A 13,410-nucleotide genomic window follows, 5' to 3' on the forward strand; every position below is an offset into this window, starting at 1 on the left:
GCAGAACCAAAGAATTTTCATTCTACCATTCTGTGAATTGAGTAAATTAATAACTTACCAGTCTGCAAGGCAAAGGACCAAATAATGGTTTATCTTCATCACTTAAAATTCTTTCTGCAGATTAAAAGTGATTAAGATGATAAATTCTGTATGTATATTTTATCACGATTTCAAAAAACAGTATAAACATTCTTTTTGGAGAGAGCACAATACTGTCAGGTTTTGAAATTTCCAAGTCATTACACATGAATGAACTTTGGATGAAAAGTAAAAAGTAAAACACATTCTCTCAACTGACAAGAAGCTAAATTTCCACCAAAATGAGTTCTCTGTTGCTGGTTAATTTACAACCTGTCAATCTCATATTTTGTCAGTATGTTGCATTTCCTACTTCAAGGTCTTCATATTGTTGCCCACTTTAAACATGCCATGTAAATACAGGCTTCTACACATAACTCATGTCCATGTATGCTTGTGACTTAATGAGAGACTTTAAATCTCTTACCTATGCTTTGGATGGTGTATGCACAACTACCCCAACACATTATGGGCACACGGGGATCTTCCTCATTGGGATGAACCTTCAGTCCCACCTTGTAAGTAGCAGTTCCAAATGTTGTTAGCATTTCTTTTATGCTATCAGAATAAGGGTTCCTGAAATGAACACAGAGAGGATTAGCTCAAAACAATGTGCTCACATCAAATGTTTCAGATTCTTAACAGTTATTTGCTATGTTGGAACTGAACCACTTAAACTACCTAAGGCAGTTGTATGCAAATTAGTAACGAGGAGAATAGGCGATCTAGCCAAATAAGAGGAACATAGTCAGGGGAATTGCTAGGCATCTGAAAGATCTATTGTAGCATTTGCGGGGAGGGGGGGAGTGACACCTATAGAAAACCAAGTACATGAAAAAAAAACAAGGCAATTATTAACCACAGGAAAGACAAAATTGTAAAAGAAAAAATATATAATTATAACCCGTAACATGTATCTGTAGCAACAATTATAATGTAAACAATGCCAATGGATTTAACCAAAAATTGTGGAAGAACTCTACTGTAAGAAGCAGTAGGTATGGTTGAGGTAACAGCTGAATACTAAATTGCTAGCCAGTCAACACAAATTACTGTTTAGAAATGATAAATCAAAACAGAAGCTAACTAACTGTTGTAACTAGAAATATGGAAGTAAACAGCAGGACTGGGGATAGGTAGGGGGAATGTGGGAGGCATAGGACTGATGTTTTTTCTACTTAAGCGCTATTTCTATTGTGTTACTTAGTACATGCCAGGAATAATGTCCAGGTGGCTTTACATGTATTATGTCACTTTAACCTCATAATACTTTACAGATGAGGAACCTGAGGTACAGAGAGATCAAGCAATTTGTACAGCTGCACAGCTAGTAGGCAGTGCTACTAGGAACCGAACCAAGCAGTCTAGCTCTAGAATTTATGCTATACTTTATTACTAATTGGCCACGGGGTAAAAGAGGATAAAAATACTCTAGATTTGATGCTGGGTTACTAACAAGTTGGTGGGGCCATAATAGGTATATGGAGATCAGAAGTTAGGAAAGCACAGGATGTGGGGGGAACTGAGCAGTTTGGATTTAGATGTATTGATGAGGTGTTGTTAAGGAAAGCCAGATCAAGGGGTATAATAGGGAGTCAGCAATTTGAACTAGGAGAGGTTGGTGAGAAACATGCCATGTAATTCTTAGGTTCTGATCAATATACTGGCAATAAATATCATCATGCAATGCTTAAATCTCAGAATTCAACATCAATGTCCTACAATATTTTGCTTCCAGCTTACAAATCATATTCTTACTAACTGCTAACTTAGCTTTCATTTCAAGTGGGCCAAGCTTGAAAGGAATAAATAATGTACTCACTTAGGATGAAAATCAGGCCTAAACCCTTCAGGGAGCTGCAATTCATCGATATTTTCTGAATTCTTTGAAGAGGCAATATCTATAGAAACAAGTATTTTATATCATTATTCATCAGTCCACAATATTTCTGTGAATGTCCAACATAAATTTCATTCTAAATATAGGTCAAAGAAATTAGAAACTACAGGAAAAATTTCCATTAATAAAAGCTTGCATAACATGCATTCAGAGCATGCGAAATCCCACAGCTCTGATTGATCAAGGCACCTTCTTTAGTAATCTGTGCTTTTCCTAATAGTAGAACCACTAGAACATAGCTAGGAAAGGTAGGAAAAGGAGGAGTTTGTTATTTTGTTTTTTATAAAAATCAATGATATAAACTCTGCTCAGATTGCTCTCCCTGCGTTATAATTGCAGTGCATGCTGTGAAACTTGGGAAGCCTTTGCTAATGCCAACAATAAAATTAATTAGGCCACTGAGAGCTGAAGCTAGCTCTGTAAGAGACAGTTACATTCGCCCACCATCAGAAGCTCTTCAATAACACGGGGGGATCTATCTAATAAAGAGGGAATATGCAAATCAACTGTCATGCCATAACAAAGATGGCTGTGCCCACAGAGGAGGCCAAGTTCCCGTAACAAGCCTTAATGAGCAATCAGCAGGGACCTGAGGCTGCGTGGCGCTGGGCTAGGGCGGGGACCTGAGGCTGTGCCCCCCGCCTGGTGGGGCTTGACGGGGGACCTCAGGCTGTGCCCCCCGCCATGCAGGGCTTGATGGGGGACCTGAGGCCATGCCCCTGCCCGCGGGGCTTGACGGGGGACTTCAAGACGCGCCCCCTCCGCCCCCGCCAGGGGGACCTGAGGCTGTGCCCCCCCCTCCCCCGCCGCGGGGCTTGACGGGGACCTCAAGGTGTGCCCCCTGCCCCAGCCCGGGGGACCTGAGGCTGTGCCCCCTGCCTGGCGGGGCTTGACGGGGAACCTGAGGCCACGCCCCCCGCCCCGGTGCCGGGCCAGGCGACCTGAGGCCGCACCCCCCACCCCCCACCCAGTGGGGCTTGATGGGGGCCTGGATCTAGCCCAGTGATGGCGAACCTTTTGAGCTCGGCGTGTCAGCATTTTTAAAAACCCTAACTTAACTCTGGTGCCGTGTCACATATAGAAATTTTTTGATATTTGCAACCATAGTAAAACAAAGACTTATATTTTTGATATTTATTTTATATATTTAAATGCCATTTAACAAAGAAAAATTAACCAAAAAAATGAGTTTGCGTGTCACCTCTGACACGCGTGTCATAGGTTCACCATCAGTGATCTAGCCCAATGGAGGTGGGGCCAGCTGGTCTGGGTCTCGTGTGTTTTCGAGGCTCATGTGGGCAGGGACTTGACTCTGGTTCCTGTGGTGTGCCTCAGACTCTGACAGGAGGAAGATTTTCATATACATTTTACTAATTTTCTTTCATCTCTGACACTTCCATTATAGAGAAAGGGCAAATAGCAATATTAAAATATTTCCTCTAATTAATTCCCATTTAATGTGCACGAATTTCTTGCACCGGGTCACTAGTTTATTATAAACCTCACATAAGCTAATGGCTTTTCAAGGAATAAGAAGGAACACAGTCAAGTCAAATGTAGTTCATTAAGACAAAGTAAGCCAAATTTTAAAATGAGAGATTTCATTTAAAAAATATTATGTTGCCTGGCCAGCATGGCTCAGTGACTGAGCATCGATCTATGAACCAGAAGATCATGCTTCAATTCCTGGTCAGGATACATGCCCAGGTTGCAGGCTCAATCCCTCATGTGGGGCATGCAGGAGGCAGTGGATCAATGATTCTCTCTCATCAGTGATGTTTCTATCTCTCTCTCTGAAATCAATAAAAACATTTAAAAAAATATTATGCTAAGTGAATAAGCCAGTTAGAGAAAGACAAATATCACATAATCTCACTTATAAGTGGAATCTAAAGAACAAAATAAACTAATAAAATACGTCTCGAGACATGGATGCATAAAATAGAATAAAAAACTGGGGTTGGGGTGGGAAGAGACAAGAAGAGATTAACCAAAGAACATATATGCTTCCGGAAGCCAGTTCCAGCATGTCATAATTGCAAGAGTTTCATCAAAAGGTTGATGGAACTTGGGGACTCAACAAGGGCCAAGTCACATATTGGGAATGGCTGACAGCATTTCCCCAAACCTGAAAAGGATGCATTAAATTGATTGTTTGCTGCCAGACAGCTCAAGGCATCTTAATCTACATGTTATTGCCTCCTACTGGCCAAACACCTGAACAGCCGTAGGCTAATACTTCCAATCTGACAATGGACTCTGTATACAAAACCCTACCCTTTGAAGTGTATATCTCCACCTCGCCTCAGGACAATATGTGTTAATAAAAAGCATGGGGTCCTGAGACGAGGAGATCTTAGTTTCTTAAGCTAGGCTCCTCTGACCTCCAAATGCCTTTCAAAATTATATTTCGTCTCTGGACTCTTACTTAAATTACACCAGCCCCTTTTCCAGATTGCTGAACCCTTCTTAATGCTGGAACAAGCACCCTGGCAATATGCATACATGCATAACCTATAGACACAGACAATAGGATGGGGAAGGCCTGGGGTGGGGTGGGGGTTGAGTGGAGAGGGGCAAAAAGGGAGAAAATGGGAGACATTTGCAATACTGTTAACAATAAAATAAAATAACAATCTTAAACAATTCCTTCTGGACTTTAGGGAAAAATGAAAGCAGATTATCAGAACTTACTAGGAATACTTTCTTCTTTCCTAAGAATCTGTAATGCTTTTATTTGCTGAGATATGGTTCTAATCCACTGAGTCAGATTTGGTTGGTCTGAAAAATTTAACCTGCTAGAAAAAATTATAAAAAGTATTTAGTAGTTTGTTGTTGTTGCTTAGTTAAGATATAAAGACTCCTTAAATGATCATGGGCCTAATATTTTAAACATATTTTTGCCAATGGAAATAGAAATATATTATTTGTTACTATGATGCTAATAACATTATTTGTCAAAAACTTCACTTTTTTCAGTATTGGAATTTGCAAGTATTTCTGAAATATCACAGTCCTCATACCACCACCATTATTTACTGAGTGCTTATTATGTGACAAGCACTTAACAATATTTGTAAAGCATTTAACAATATTAGATTCAATCCTCAAATATTAATGAAACCGGTTATATTATTATCCCCATTTTACAGATGAGAAAACTGAGGTTTAGCACCATGTAACTTGACTAGGCCATCTAAGGAACAGATCTGGCATTCAAATCCAGTCATATCAGACTCCAAAGCCTTTATTCTTCATTATTATGCCAAAATTGGCTATTATGGGAAAAATACAAAACCTAAACCACAAAAGTGAGGTGAAATCCAACAAAGGTGTTTTTTTTTCTCCATGTAGTGAATCCTTAATCTAATAGTGATTAACTTATCAGTTCAACTACAGATAAGTCAATACCATGATTTTCTTTTGTGATTAAAAAGCATGAGCTTGCAAGGCTGACCTGGCTCAATGGTTGAGCATTGACCTATGAACCAGGAGGTCACGGTTCGAATCCCAGTCAGGGCACATGCCTACTTGGCGGGCTTGATCCTCAGTGTGGGGCCTGCAGGAGGCAGTCAATCAATGATTCTCTCATCATTGATGTTTCTATCTCTCTCTCCCTTTCCCTTCCTCTCTAAAATTAATAGATTCATATTCATAAAACTTAAATTAGTATTTGTTCATGTAGATACCATAAGTCTAAACTGAGAAATGAAAATCAGATTTAAATAGTAGACAGTATTAAATCCATATTTTGAAATAAGTCACACCTATTAACTAGAAGCACCCAAAAATTTCTGAAATGACAAAAATTATCAATTTTAAATACACCAAGAGATTTTCATTGTTTTGGCCCAACTCCTGAAGCTATTATCAGCCAGTAATTTGCAAAAAAAATTATATTTAATTGTTAGAATATTCAATAAAGTCCATTTGAGCTTCTGTTCTCTCCCCTATCAATTTACTGAGCATCTCTTGAAAAGTAAACAGGATCCTAGAAATACAGTTTTCATGAATACATAGGAATTTTCTATAGTGTCTATGGATAAACAAGAAATTGTTAATTTTTGGCCTATTTCTTTCTAAAAACCAAAATATTTATTAGGCCTGCTAGAAGAAATGACTAAATAAAAAGTTTAGAAAGTATCTGGAAAACATTATACAATTACCTAGATTCCCCCCTCTAGGCTTATTTCATTATCTTCAAAGGCAAAGATATAAAGATTTTATGAGCCAAAACTTACTTGTTAAAAATATTTCTTGGAGGAAGCAGCAGAGGAATAACAGTGTTACTCAAGCACTCACAAAGGGGACAAAGGAATTCTCCATTTTCTACATCATAGCTTGTATGTAAACGTAATCTCTGTTGCCTTCGCTGTTCTTTAGCTTGAACGGAATCAAAATACCTTTACAATTAGAAAACATGAGGGATCAAAAACAACGGTAATTTTTTTCAATAAGTACCATAAGCCTCAATATTTTAAACAATTTGTTTTCACAAATAATGCAAAAATAAAAATCTTAACATGAACTGAATTATTTTTAATACTGGTACTTCAATTTTTGAGTTGCTTTAATTATCAGAATGGGTTCTAAGAGTTCTAAAACAGGAAAATTTGCGGTTATCCCACCTTAGCGTGGGGAGCCATGGCAACCTCAGGAAGTAACAAGTACACTGTAAAAATATTTTCTTTCTTTTTTTAAAAAATTTTTTATTGCTTAAAGTATTACATAGGGTATTACATATGTGTCCTTTTTTCCCCCCCGCCCTTGACAATCCCCTGGCCTCCCCTACCCCCCAGTGTCTTATGTCCATTGGTTATGCTTATATGCATGCATACAAGTCCTTCGGTTGATCTCTTATCCCCCTCCCTCCTGCCCCCCAACCCTCCCCGGCCTTCCCACTGCAGTTTGACAATCTGTTTGAGGCAGCTCTGCCTCTGTATCTATTATTGTTCAAAAGTTTATAATGGTCTCTATTATCCATGAATGAGTGAGATCATGTGGTATTTTTCCTTCATTGACTGGCTTATTTCACTTAGCATAATGCTCTCCAGCTCCATCCATGCCATTGCAAATGGTAAGAGTTCCTTCTTTTTTACAGCAGCATAGTATTCCATCGTGTAGATGTACCACAGTTTTCTAATCCATTCATCTACTGATGGGCTCTTAGGCTGTTTCCAGATCTTAGCTATGGTGAATTGTGCTGCTATGAACATATGGGTGCATAAAAATATTTTCTTCATCTAGTTTGTTAGTGGACATAGATCCCCACATTAAAAAATACAGCTGATATACTATAAAATTTGTCATTCCTTTATATGTATGACAAAGCAACTCAATTTTAATTGTTATTTATTAGGCAGTGATGTGGTTTTTCTTTAACATTTTTAGTTCTTTTTCCCCTTTTCTAGAATGGAATTTCCTATATATAAAAATTCAATTTTGAACATTTGAATAAGCTTTTCTTGACCAATATTAAGAATATATTACCTTTGCCAACAATGGGCATGCATAACGTGTCCACAGCTCCCAGTGTGTGTTCCACAAGACAGATCAGGGTGCATGAATAATGGATCGTATTTTTCTGCATTACAAACAAACAAACAAAACCCAAGCATTTAGTTTTCCCATAACATATGTAAAACTTTACTTTGTGAAATCCTTGATAAGGGCTTGTAAACTTGAAATGAAATGCGTTTATTCCTTTCCTTTGAAATACCAATGATTTATGCAAGACCCTGGATTATTTAGAAAGCAGGACCCTTTAACTTTCATCACCCTGAGCAAATAAAACATCCCTGAATTGTTAAATAAAATTGGAATTCTGTATTTAAGCACATCTAAGCTTTTGAACATTTCATACTCTCAGGGCACTGAGAGACTCCCATTCCCTCCAAAGCTCAGTAAAAGGGATATTCTTCATGGGGCTGCATTTAACGCCTTCAGGGCACCTGGGTCACAGTGATCTCTAGCAAAACAGATGCTTTGGCAGCAATGGGCCACTCCCTAGAGAAGATTCTGCCTAATGACAACCCATGCAGAGAAGAACCCCAATCACTGGACCAGGGTCCAAGTAGCAGCAAAATATCCAGGTCAGCAACCCAGACCAGAGGTGGGGAAAAGGGAAAATCAATTTCTGCTCTGGTGCTAATTTTTAATATTCAAAGGAAATGAAAAATAAAGACAACCATAATATGGGTGCCTGGTTTCTTTTGGAATATTTCGAGTTCTCTGTGTACAGTAAATTAGTATTATCCTAGAAATTCTATAACATTATAGAAAGAATTACTCAAGTTTCAATTTGATTGATAGAATAGTGAAAATATCACAGCATAAAGAAGATCTGCTTACAGCCAGCCAACGTTTTTTTCTTCATGAAATAACAAAATAAATAAACTTGGCGACTTTATCTTTTATCTTGAATGAAATTATAAATTGCCTGGTTCAAATGACCATTTCAAAAGATGAAAACAGACCAATCTTTCCTAACTGGGTGCTTGACAGTCACACTATGCAGACTTTCCTTATAGAGAAAAGGCAATCTTACCAGTGGGTTTTCAAACCTCCTTTCATTCCTACAGTGTGAAAGGCACTTGCTACCTAAGTGCTTTGGAAAGTCCAAAGACAGTTTCTACTCTCAAGAAATTTACTGGTATTGCTGAAGCATATGCACATATGAACAACTCTAAGAGGAGAGACAAAAGTGTCTATGGTGGACACAATAACGTGCAGCCTAGATGCCTCTGCAGGAATGATGACTTACTCCGTCAGCAGTAGGAAGACACTCACTGTCATTCCTCTTTAAGGGATGACTGCTTTGCTCAAGGTCACACCTCTTTCCAGAGGACCCCCAAAGCAGTCACTGATCAGTTTCCAGGTACAAAGACCAGCCCCCTTGCCCCAACTCAGCATGCCTCTGGAGGGCCAACCAGCTGAGCTCCCATGGGACTGTGGGAGGGCTTTTGTGATAGCTTAGCTTCTCCCTTGCCCAAACTTGCTTCCTTCTCCCCGTCCCACACATGCTGATGCCAAGGCTCCCCCTAATAAACGTCCCACACGGCAATCTCTATCAATCTCAAGAACTTTTCTGGGGAGAAAAAAATAAAAAGAATCTTTCTGGGGAACCCTATCTGAGATACAATCACTACTCTAAGCCAGAATCTGACTCAAGGATTGCTTCTCACATAGGTAACTCACACAACTGTTCTCAAGATAGTACACTTTGGATCTATCCATGAGAAAAAAATAATTGTTATTTCTGTGTGTCAACTAATATACAAGCGTGTTGAGGAATGTGAATGATTGTTAAGTAGCAAAGCGTGTTAATGTTATATTACAAAAAAAAACTTTCCTTTGAATCCCTGCTATTTACGAGCTATGTAATTCAGAAACAGTATTTAGCCTCCTGCAATGTTTCCATATCTGTCAAATGGGGAATTTCTGCATAAGTTACCTGTCTAAGATACCACCAAGCCTATGGAGTTATTGTTAGTTTAAAAAAATTTCTGTATATCACCACACACACTAGGTGGTAGTTATTATTATTTTTTTAAATATATCTTTATTGGTTTCAGAGGGGAAGGGAGAGGGAGAGAAACATCGATGAGAGAGAATCATTGATTGGCTGCCTCCTGCACACCCCCAACTGGGGATGGAGCCCACAACCCAGGCATGTGTCCTTGACCAGACTCGAACCAGGGACCAAACCGCTAGGGCGGCAGTCATTATTAAAAGGAGAGGATGAAGCTATGACTTACCTGGATCCTGAATGACTTTATTTCTGTTTTTTGATAATACAGTTGATCTTTGAACAAATGCTGCTAGGACCATTGCCTTGCTTTCCACCTTCACCTCTTGCTCCTCTTGACACAATATACAGGTAACAAATTGTCTTTGTTTAGGGACCTGAGTTTGTGCTGGGCCCAATGCTGTAAGTGTTGTATCTGACACCATAGGGCTGTAATGAAAGGTCATGAATATAATTAATGAGCCTAAGAAGTTTCTATATAATCACAAAACAGTACATGCCAAGTATGCACACATACGGTTTTGATGACTTAAAATGGGAGAAATCTTTCATATTTATCAAACCATCTCCTTTAATTATTAGAGCCTTCAATATGCAACACAGAAGCCATACTCAGTTAACTGAGCCTACTGTACTCAGTCTTTGTTGTTTTGTTTTTGTTAATCCTCACTAGAGGATATTTTTTCCATTGATTTTTAGAGTGAGTGGAAGGAAGAAAGGAAAGGAGGGAGGGAGAAAAACACTGATGTGAAAGAGACACATCGATTGGCTGCCTCCTGCACATGCCCTGGACAGGGGCCGGGGGATCGAATCTGCAACCCAGGTATGTACCCTTGACTGGGAATTGAACCCACAACGCTTTGGTGTGTGGCTGGTGCTCTAATCACTGAGCAACACCTGCTAGGGCACTGTGTACACATTCTTTTGTGAATGACTAGGGTCTTTGTATAACATTTTAAGCATACACATTAATTACCTATAGTTAGAGATACACTCATATACTAAAAAACTCAGATTTATCAGATTAATTCCTTTAACTAGAGGCCACAGAATTTACCTATCAATCTTCTAAATTACTTTAGGATAAAAAATGTACTTATAAAGAAAAAAATTCTTTCAGTTGAGAATCAATGGTCAAGAGATTAAAAAATTTTGATTTTTAAAATTCTTACCTATTATCAAGAACAGCAGAGTTAGAGGCTTCCTCTGCTACTGTCTGTTGGAAGAGGTCTTTGTTCTCATCAATGAAGTTCCGCTGCATCTCAGACATCTGGGCCATGACCTTTTCCCTGCGCAGTCTGGCAATCTCAGCTTTTCTCTTTCTCTCAGCCTTGTCTTTGTCTCTTGAACTCTGAAATTATGCTTCATTTAATTAGATCATTAAATGCTAAAGAAAATCCTCCCCCCCCCAAAAAAAACCCCAGAAATATCTTTATCGTAAATACGAATTAAAAACTATTCTATTTTTGTAGCTGTTGGTTTCAAACAGGAGCCAAAAGCAATGTCTTCCTGTGGTTTGTTGGCCATTCAGGACCCAGTGGGAATGGCCAATTCAATTGGAAGAAACATAGTCAAAAAAACAAAAAAACACCAAAAACTATTCTAAAATCTCACTTTTCTAAACAAAAGATTTCTTCATCAACCTAACATGTTTAAAAAAAAAAAGCAGACTATAACTATTAAAAATAGACAAGTAGTGGCACCTTTCTTGGAATTTACATTTTTGTGACTAATATCAACTATCAACTTATTGCAGATAAATTTAAATAGTGAACTTGCTACAATTTTTTGGTGTTACCACACTCTACTTTTTATACCTCTTCTGTTATGGTTCCTTCTGTCTCTGCCACAGAACTGGCGGATGAACTTTCCCTCATTTTCTTAATAGCATTAAAAGTCTACAAAAAAAAAAAAAAAAAGCATTAGTTATTCTGAAGCTATGAAACATTATCAAATTTAAAATAAGCATTTAATGCCGAAACCGGTTTGGCTCAGTGGATAGAGCGTCGGCCTGCGGACTGAAAGGTCCCAGGTTCGATTCCGGTCAAGGGTATGTACCTGGGTTGCGGGCACATCCCCAGTAGGAGGTGTGCAGAAGGCAGCTGATCGATGTTTCTAACTCTCTATCCCTCTCCCTTCCTCTCTGTAAAAAAATCAATAAAATATATTAAAAAAAAATAAAATAAAATAAGCATTTAATGTTTCTCACAAAAAACAAGAGTGATGCAGAAAATTTTACCTTTAATATCCACCTAATCATGTCTTTGTGGACGTCCAGGTAGGGAGCATTCTGCAGTGTTTCCAGCATTGATAGTATGCTGGGGGAGTTGTTTGGTGCTTCACCAGGTTCTAGGGCAGAAAAAATAAAAGGCGCAATAACAACAGCTAACACTTCATAGCGCATATCACTATGCACAAGATAAATGAAGTTGCTTATAACATTATGAGCCTATCAGTTTATTTCAGCTCTACTTATTAGAGATTTTCAGTACTTCTTAAGAATGTGACATATTTGTACTTCACAAACAAGTTAACAACTAGAAAGCTTTAATCTTTCAAAACTGACATCTTATACAAAAATGATTATTTTAGTTAATTAAAATCCAGCTAAAAAGTCTTCCTGAGATTCTATAAGTCTAAGAAAATGAATTGGGATTACAGGGGTCCATTTGTGTTTAAATATACCAATTTGCTGTGACCTTTTCTTTAATAAAACCTAAATTTAAAAGTTCTTTATGAATTATTTCTTTATTTGAGGAAAAGACATGAAAGTCAAGTCCACAATTAAAAAAAAAAGGTTTTTATTGATTTAAGGGATCTGGGATTGAACCTGCAACTCAGGTACATGTCCTTGGCGGATAATTAAACCCAGGACCCTTTGGTGGGCAGGCCAATGCTCTAACCACTGAACACACCCACCTGGGCTCAAATACATATTATTAAGAGTACATTTAATCCAATGTTAGCTAATTTAGTTTTATATTAAGAAATGCCCAATTACTGAGTTTTCTTATACATGTCCTTTTTATTTAAAATCTTTATTATTGAAAGTAATATATTTCTCCCTTTAGCCCCCATTATAATTACTGATTTTCTTGATTTAAGTGTTACCATTCTAGCAAACGGTTCCTCTTTCCTAAAAGAAGAGATTGAACTATGTGATCTTTCATATTTTTCCAGACCTAAAATTCTGTGGCTAGAGATTAGAGATCAGGCTTTAAATAATGTGTTTTAATTATTTGAAATGTTAAGAGAGAAATATGAGGAATGTTCAGAGAAAATGACTGTTGAGAGGAAGAAAAGAGAGGAGGACAGGGAGGGAGAACCTGAGATCATCAAAAGATGAGTTAATGAAATTAGGAAGTTTTCGATGTGGTTATTTTAAAGTAAAAACACTGGTGATAAAGAAGACAAAAGGCAATGTTAATACATAGAAAGAAATACTGGCAGAGAACAGTAGGGAAAGGCTGGCACCTAAGACCATAGTTTTCAGTGAAAAGAGGCAGTTTCCCCTGTTCCTTCCACAAAGGGGGAAAATAGAGATCTATGAGCACACAGGACTATTCCTGCCCACCTCCCAGTAGAACCTGATATTCTCAGTCATTATCTTTTAGGAGGAAATGGCAGAGAACACAATACTGAACAAAGTTATAAATATAATCCCTTGCAATCAGGGAATTCATAGACTCCTATTTTACCATCTCAGCATTTAAACACCTCAGCAAATGGTGGATGGTGGTCTGGGGCAGAAAAAGTACAAGATGAGCCTGGGGCAGTCATCTTTTGTACCCAAAAGCAACGCGGGTTGGGTCAAAAGGACAAAGAAGCCAACTGAACAGACTCCCACTGACCAAATTTGGCACAGTTTGAGGATCAAAAGGAATACTGATTATAACTGACCATA

The 13,410-nt window shown here is 38.2% G+C and overlaps 1 protein-coding gene and 1 non-coding gene across 14 annotated transcripts in view; one reads left to right on the forward strand and one right to left on the reverse strand.

Annotated features, from left to right (window-relative positions):
- The window catches only part of UBR2 (ubiquitin protein ligase E3 component n-recognin 2), a 143,571-nt gene that overhangs the window by 27,605 nt on the left and 102,556 nt on the right, over positions 1 to 13,410 (reverse strand). For 11 of the 13 annotated variants that reach the window (XR_011471874.1, XR_011471873.1, XR_011471872.1 and 8 more), the window contains 10 exons: positions 11,746 to 11,855; positions 11,324 to 11,404; positions 10,679 to 10,857; positions 9,736 to 9,935; positions 7,469 to 7,562; positions 6,220 to 6,381; positions 4,673 to 4,776; positions 1,901 to 1,979; positions 506 to 654; positions 59 to 114 (listed from right to left, as the gene is read on the reverse strand). Coding sequence is in view for 9 of the 13 variants with exons in the window: in XM_070418584.1 (XP_070274685.1) it covers positions 59 to 114; positions 506 to 654; positions 1,901 to 1,979; positions 4,673 to 4,776; positions 6,220 to 6,381; positions 7,469 to 7,562; positions 9,736 to 9,935; positions 10,679 to 10,857; positions 11,324 to 11,404; positions 11,746 to 11,855 (1,214 nt within the window). In the remaining 4 variants the exon portion in view is untranslated. Of the gene's footprint in view, positions 1 to 58; positions 115 to 505; positions 655 to 1,900; positions 1,980 to 4,672; positions 4,777 to 6,219; positions 6,382 to 7,468; positions 7,563 to 9,735; positions 9,936 to 10,678; positions 10,858 to 11,323; positions 11,405 to 11,745; positions 11,856 to 13,410 lie in introns of those variants that run through there. The other 2 variants (XM_070418581.1, XM_070418587.1) reach the window with 2 other exon arrangements.
- LOC139013367 (small nucleolar RNA SNORA2/SNORA34 family) lies at positions 10,945 to 11,077 on the forward strand. The gene has a single exon (XR_011472017.1). It is a non-coding gene; the product is annotated as a small nucleolar RNA SNORA2/SNORA34 family (small nucleolar RNA).

The sequence above is a fragment of the Myotis yumanensis genome, unplaced genomic scaffold, assembly GCF_028538775.1.
Source record: "Myotis yumanensis isolate MYYU_CA2020_CCGP unplaced genomic scaffold, mMyoYum1.0.hap1 SCAF_6, whole genome shotgun sequence".
In the NCBI taxonomy this organism is placed as follows: Eukaryota; Metazoa; Chordata; class Mammalia; order Chiroptera; family Vespertilionidae; genus Myotis; species Myotis yumanensis.